General features: G+C 51.9%; 1 protein-coding gene across 1 annotated transcript; it reads right to left on the bottom strand.

Annotated features, from left to right (window-relative positions):
- Nucleotides 1–6,220: 6,220 nt before the first annotated feature.
- Nucleotides 6,221–7,156, bottom strand: LOC141476514 (olfactory receptor 14C36-like). Its single transcript, XM_074165207.1, has one exon. It carries the CDS (start codon nt 7,154–7,156, stop codon nt 6,221–6,223), a length of 936 nt encoding a protein of 311 aa, XP_074021308.1.
- Between the last annotated feature and the right edge of the window lie 243 nt (nt 7,157–7,399).

Here is a 7,399-nt window from a genome sequence, read left to right as displayed (position 1 = left end):
GGCATTTCTCCTTCCTGAACTTCATGAAGTTAATTTCAGCCCATTTCTCCAGCCTGTCGAGGCCCCTCTGGACGGCAGGACAACCCTCTGGTGTATCAGCCACTCCTCCCAGTTTGGTGTCATCAGCAGCCGTGCTGAGGGAACACTCTGCCCCATCATCAGGATCATTCATGAGGGTTTTGAGCAGGATTGGACCCAGCGTCGATCCTTGGGTACACTGCTAGTTAGTGGCTTCCAACCAGACTTCGCGTCACTGATCACCACCCTCTGGGCCCAGACTTTCAACCACTTCTCAGTCCACCTCGTTGTCTGCTCATCCAGCCCAGACTTCAACAGCTTCTCTAGGAGCATCTTAGGGCAGACAGTGTCAAAAGCCTGGCAGAAATCCAGGCAGACAGTAACCACTGCTCTCCCCTTGTCTACAAAGGCAATCGTTTAATTGGAGAGGGTTGTCGGGTCAGTCAAGCAGGACTTTCCCTTGGTCAATCCGTGATGACTACGCCGATGATTTTCTTGCTGTTCCTGTGCCTGGAAATGGTTTCCAGGATTCGCTGTTCCATCGTGTTCTCATGGATCAAGGTGAGGCTGACTGGTCTGTACATCCCCGGGTCCTCCTTCTTGCCCTTCTTGAGGACAGGACTGACATTTGATTTCCTCCAGACTTTGGGCGCTTCTCCAGTCCCAAGCCCCCAAGAGGGGCCTTGCAGTGACATCTGCCAGCTCCCTCAGCGCCCATGGGAGCATCCCATCAGGGCCCATGGACTTCCCTATGTTCTGTTTGATTGGGTGTTCCCTGACCAGATCCTCTTTTACCAAGGTCACGTCTTCCTTCCCACCCCCAGCAATTTCCCTGGCTGCAAGTGCATGAGTGAGGATACTGATCTGCAGGATGCATGCACTGGAGGAGGAAAGCACCATAACTAGCATGAGAAACGGGACAGTCTTTCTTAAGCAAAGAACTCCCTGGAAAGAGAGGCCTGAGCATTTGTGGGGAAGGAAATTCATGCTGTTTTTATTTCTACACATGTATTTTTACAAACAAGATTACAGCAAGAATTTACATTACATTTGGAGTTAATTCACCTTCCTAATTAAATTAAACCTGCAAGATTTGAATAGTGACTACACTCGCAGGCTACATTTTGCTCAGGTAAAGCAATTTCCATATTTTGCTTTATGAGAAAATAGGAATCCCGCTCCCGTCTATCTTAGATCATCTACAAATTCAAAAAACTGTGTTTCTGTATCAGGAAACTCATGTCCAGAGAAAGATCTGTGATTTGATAAAAAGGAAGAAAAAATCATAAATTCATAAATTGGATACTATGTGCCCTTCCCTCGATCCCTGGGACCTGGCCAGTCATGTCATTGAAGAAGTTTATCACTTGGTCCCTTCTTGAATCGATGCTGGCTATGCCTGATGATTTTTTTGTTGTTCAATCGTTTCCAGGATTAACTGTTCCATTGTCTTCCAAGGGATAAGATGAGGCTGAGCAGCCTGTGGTTCCCAGTTTGGCTGTGTCATTGGTGCCTACTTGGAAGAGCAGCAGGGAGTAACAGCCCAAGGGCTGGAATAGCTTCAGCAGCCCCTCAGCAAAGCGCCTGTTGATCAAGGCAGGAAGAAGGAGCTTTTTAGAAGCTACCAGAGGTGAATAGCAGCTTGTTGGGGGTCAAGGAATCCTGTGGCTCTCCTTATCTGGCACCCCCAGCTTCCCCATAGGGTACCCACGAGTCCCCCGGAGATCTTAGACAAAGCCCCTATTCCAAAACATTTCCAGGACAGTGTTGAGCAAAGCCCTGAGGAACTTGGTGGGAATTCCGGCCCTCTCCGGAAGGAAACAGGAGACCTGGCCACCCAGGATATGGATAAGGTTGAGCTACTGAACAACTTTTTTGCCTCAGTCTTCACCGGCAACGGCTCTAACCTCACTGCCCAAGTCACGGAAGGCAAATCAGGGGCTCTGCAAATGAAGAACCGCCCACAGTAGGAGAAGAGCAGGTTCGAGACCTCTTAAGGAACCTGAAGGTGCATAAATCCATGGGACCTGACGAAATCCATCCACAGGTCCTGAGGGAGCTGGCGGACGAAGTTGCTAAGCCACTTTCCATCATATTTGAGAAATCATGGCAATCTGGCAAAGTTCCTGCTGACTGGAAAAAGGGGAACATAAGGAGCTTCAGTCCAAATGCACCTTGAGAAACTCGGGGATTTGGCCAACAGAAACCTCAGAAGTTGTCAAAGAGATGGGACCTTCTCCTTCTGATCTTCTGACCTCCTACATTAGGGAGCAAAACAACTCTGTAACATCAAGGCAGTCTTGGACCTCAAGTGGATGAGGAGCAACCTCAAGGAGAAGGGCCTGGGCATTACGAGGGATGTCATACGGGACAGTGGTGCTAAACATGAATGTGGACATGTGCACATTGGGCTGCACTGGGAGGAGCGTGGCCACCCCGGGCAAGGGGAGATATCACCCCCCGGACTTAGCACTGGCGTGGCCACATCTGGGATAGTGTGTCCTCATGTGGGGCTCCCTGTTCTGGAGGAGTGGGGAGGAACTGGAGCGGGCCCATAGGAGTTCTGGTCTGCCAAGATGGGGTTAGGGACCATGTGTGGAAAGGCCCAGAGGTGGGGACCTCATTGGCTTGGTGAAGTGGCAGCTCAGGGAAAAATAACAGTAGCTTGACAAAGCTTGATGGTTACTTTCAGAGCTGATTGCCAGTTTTTTGGTCGAGAGGAAGAGCGCGACAAAGGAAAACCATGAGAAAGTGCAGTTTTGGATGTCCATATGGACGTGAGGAGTCAGAAATGTCAGTGGAAGGAGGGTGGTGCTTTGGGGCAACAAGTCGCTCCGAGGGAGGCTGGGTTACACGATGATTTTGCATTTGAAGGAACAGCCAGTGAGGACGGAGAGATGTCAGTAAAGGTATGGACATGCGGGGTGAGAACAAGGTGGGGAAGTGTGTTGGATATCTACAGCCTGCAGGGACGGAGGCAGAGGTGTGGGACAGTGTAGGACGGAGCCTCTGGTGGAGATGGCCAAGGGCACCGGCACGGCTGAAAGGCCCCGACAGAACTGAGGTCTTTGTCCCCTTGGCTATGGCTGACGTCTCTGCCACCAGGGCTTATGAGGAGACACATTGTCCTCGTGACACTGAGGCCGTGTTGCCTCCTTGCACCCCCTGGGGAGGCCGGGAGGTGTCGTACCGTTGTCCTTCACTTGGCATCACACCCCCCACATCCCATGAAGAGCCCTGAGGCGTGTGTGATGGACGGGATCTCTCTTCTGAGGGGCTGGGGTCAGGGCTTGGTATTTGGCTTCATCAAACACACCAAGGCTTTTCTCAGATCAGAGCCACCGGCACTTTGCCTTTGCCTGCCTCTCATCGCGGCCTCCAATCTTCTGCTCTAACGAGTCCGTGGGGAGGCTCTCTTGGTAATGGCCCTCCGTGGGGCTCATTAATACTCCAAGAAACTTCAGCGTTTCCTTCTGGCTCCTTGAGCAGTTTGTACAATCTCCTCTCAGCATTGCAGGTCCACAGACTCAGCACAAAAACCACCGTGGGGCTCATCACAAGGCAGAGAGACCTCATGGGCCTTGTCTCTTCCCGTATTTACTTCAGGTCTTCAAGACTTCTAGAGCTAATTGGAGAGCTTTCAGGACAGTAGTTAAAGAGGAAGAGTTCAACCAGCACTTAATGAACAAGGAGTTTTGCATTTTAAAAGGCTTTTTAAAATTATTTTATTTTTCAGCTTACTGAAGGAGTGACGGCAGCATTCTCCAATTGGTAGTGATCCAGAGGGTCACCTAAGCAGTCCCCTGAGGCCAGACACTCTATGGGCATCCTTGCTCCTCACCTCCCCAGCCCCACCGTTCCTCTGATGGCCCCCTGGGCCTTGCAGCACTTGTCCTTACATCAGGCTTCTCCACTGAAGTCTGCAGCTGGATGTTACAGCTCCTTGCACCAATTCCCAGCCGCTTCCCTCAGAGAACTGCCCGCACATAGGCACAGGAGGACTTCTCCTCATGGCCTAAAAGCAACAGCTACACATGATGCAATTCAATAAGCTTTAAAACACTCTCCTCTACTACATGCCAAGTCCAAGCTGCATCTAATGAGGTCCACCTTCCACAAGGGATATCCGTACAAGAACTGGTTTAGGGAGGGAGCTGGGAAAGGAAAGATATAAATCATAATTGAGGAGTTGCCTCAAGAGTTCATTAGACTTCCCAGAGGGGCAGCAAGTTTCTAACTCCCTGAAGCTCAACGCAGACCCCAGATAGTTTGGAGGTAGCGGAATGCTGAAAGAGCAAGGGGAGGGGGAAATCTGGAGAGCCCTGGGAAGGGCGTGCGTCCAGCTACTCTGCTGAGAAGATGCCCTTAGACATGGTCACTTGATCAGGAGAGGTGGGAACACCTGAAAGGTGAGGGAGAACAAACACACAGTGCATTAGACAGAGCAGTGGCCATGCACGTAGAGGGGAAGAATCACTTCTTCTCCTACCATTAATGCACAGCCTGGAAATTCCCATTGTGGCAGCATGGGAAAACACTGTCATTTTATTAAAAGTACTCAATTAATTGTTTCGACTGATGAATATGAGCTTATATTTAAAAAGAAAAGTTCAGAAGAAGTCGTTTGCCTTTCCAGGCAGACCTCAGTCGCCTGACCATAAACATCCAGCGCCTCTTTTGGAGGCCCCAATGTACCTGAGGTGTTTGCCTGGGACTGGCAGGCATCACAGAGGGCCTGTGGGAGACCAGAGCCCCTCGGGAGCTGCAGGTGGAGGCTGGGCAGTGGGTGTCCTCACCATGAACACCCTCAGGCCCCTGAGCTGGTGGTGCTGCTTGGCAGAGCGAGCAGGCTGTGGTGCTCACAAGCCATGGGGAGACAGCCCCAGGCACATCCCTTCTGAGCATCCACCATCTCCAGGGGCAGCGGTCACCCACATGTGAAAGCTCAGCCCAGGCCTTCCCCAACACATTGCCCCATGTCCTCCTGCTCTGAGCCCGTGCAGAACACAAGCACAGCAGCACGGCCTTGTAGGGGCAACCTCTTCAGCCTGTTCTTGACTTCAGCTTTGGAAGAAGAGTCCAGCCTCCAGACACTTGCCCTGAGGAAATGCCCTTTTATTACAGAATCACAGAATCTTCTTGGTTGAAAAGGACCTTTGAGATCATCGAGTCCAACCACAAAAGAAAAGAAAACAAAAAAACCCCACCAAAACCAAAACAAAACCAAAATCCAATGCAAAACAACAATCTCGGGCACTAGAGCATGCCCTGAAGTGCCACGTCTACACGTTTCTTGAATACCTCCAGGGATGGCGACTCCACCACCTCCCTGGGCAGGCTGTTCCAGTGCCTGACCACTCCCTCAGTAAAGTAATTCTTCCTAATATCTAATCTAAACCTCCCCTGCCCCAACTTCAGACCATTTCCTCTGGTCCTGTCATTATTCACTTGGGAGAAGAGGCCAACACCCACCTCTCTACACCCTCCTTTCAGGTAACTGTAGAGGGCAATGAGGTCTCCCCTCAGCCTCCTCTTCTCCAAACTAAACATGCCCAGTTCCCTCAGCCTCTCCTCCTATGACTTGTTCTCTAGACCCCTCACCAGCTTGGTGGCTCTCCTCTGGACACGCTCCAGCAGCTCAGTGTCCTTTCTGGAGTGAGGGGCCCAGAACTGAACACAGCACTCGAGGTGAGGCCTCAACAGGGCCGAGTACAGAGGCACCATCACTGCCCTGCTCCTGCTGGCCACGCTGTTCCTGTTACAGGCCAGGATGCCGTTGGCCTTCTTGGCCACCTGGGCACACTGCTGGCTCATGTTAAGCCGGCTGTCCACCAACACCCCCAGGTCCTTTTCTGCCGAGCAGCTTTCCAGCCACTCTGCCCCAAGCCTGTAGCGTTGCCTGGGGTTGTTGTGACCGAAATGCAGGACCCGGCACGTGGCCTTATTAAATCTCATCTCATTGGCCTTGGCCCATCGATCCAACCTGTCCAGATTGGGAGAAGCGACACAGGAGACCAGCTGTACCATCATGCCAGAGACATGTTCAAAGGCCTCGGGGTCAGACAGACTGGGTTCATGTCTCTGGAGAAGTGGAGCGGTTGCAGACGTTCCTGGCCAGACATGATGATCACAAACCAAATGCCCGAAGCAGAGGAGGTTCCTGAGATGAACTGGAAATCACTTGAGAAGAGAGAGGAGCAGGTCATTGCTGCTGAAAGACAAGTGATTGAATCAGCTTCTTCAGTGTGTCTTTCAGCTCCTGGTTCCTCATGCTATAGATGATGGGGTTCAAGGCTGGGGGCACCACCGAGTACAGAACAGTCATCACCAGATCCAGCGATTGGGAAGAGGTGGAGGGGGGCTTCAGGTAAGTGAACATGCCAGTGCTGACAAACAGGGAAACCACGGCCAGGTGAGGGAGGCACATGGAAAAGGCTTTGTGGCGTCCCTGCTCAGAGGGGAACCTCAACACGGCCCTGAAGATCTGCACATAGGACACCACAAGGAAAACAAAACACCCCAAACCAAGAGAGACATTAACCACAAGAAGCCAGACTTCCCTGAGAGAGGAGTTGGAGCAGGAGAGCTTGAGGATCTGGGGGATTTCACAGAAGAACTGGTTTATGGCATTGCCTTGGCAGAGTGGTAGTGAAAATGTATTGGCCGTGTGCAGGAGAGCATGGAGAAGCCCACTGCCCCAGGCGGCTGCTGCCATGTGGACACAAGCTCTGCTGCCCGGGAGGGTCCCGTAGTGCAGGGGGTTGCAGATGGCAAGGTAGCGGTCATAGGCCATGACGGTGAGGAGATACAATTCTGCTACAATCAAAAACACAAAGAGAAAGACCTGGGCAGCACATCCCAAGCAGGTGATGGCCCTGCTGTCCCAGAGGGAATTGGCCATGGATTTGGGGACAGTGGTGGAGATGGAGCCCAGGTCAAGAACAGAGAAGTTGAGGAGGAAGAAGAACATGGGGGTGTGGAGGCGGTGGTCACAGGCTATGGCCGTGATGATGAGGCCGTTTCCCAGGAGGGCAGCCAGGTAGATGGCCAGGAAGAGCCAGAAGTGCAAGAGCTGCAGCTCCTGTGTGTCTGCGAATGCCAGGAGGAGGAACTCAGTGATGGAGCTGCTGTTGGACATCTGCTGCCTCAGGGCATGGGGACCAGTCAAAGGAGGAAAAGACAGTGACAAATAAGAGAAGACTACTCTGAGCAATATCAAAAGAATTTCTCCTGGATCCTCACCGTGCTACACTCACCCTTTTCTTTTTCCAGACCTTCCTTCCACTCCATGGCTGGATCTCTGTTTGGTGTTCGCTGAGTGTGTCCTGAAGAGCAGATCATCTGCTGGTGTTCTGCCCAGGAGTCAGCCCTGCTCTGCACC

Source organism: Numenius arquata, chromosome 37 (assembly GCF_964106895.1).
Source record: "Numenius arquata chromosome 37, bNumArq3.hap1.1, whole genome shotgun sequence".
In the NCBI taxonomy this organism is placed as follows: domain Eukaryota; kingdom Metazoa; phylum Chordata; class Aves; order Charadriiformes; family Scolopacidae; genus Numenius; species Numenius arquata.
The sequence above is the reverse complement of the archived record's forward strand: the minus strand, read 5'-3'. Positions and strand labels throughout refer to the sequence as shown.

Bases quoted from the DNA above. Each gene is read 5' to 3' on its own strand.
- LOC141476514 (XM_074165207.1), bottom strand. From the start codon at position 7,156: ATGTCCAACAGCAGCTCCATCACTGAGTTCCTCCTCCTGGCATTCGCA.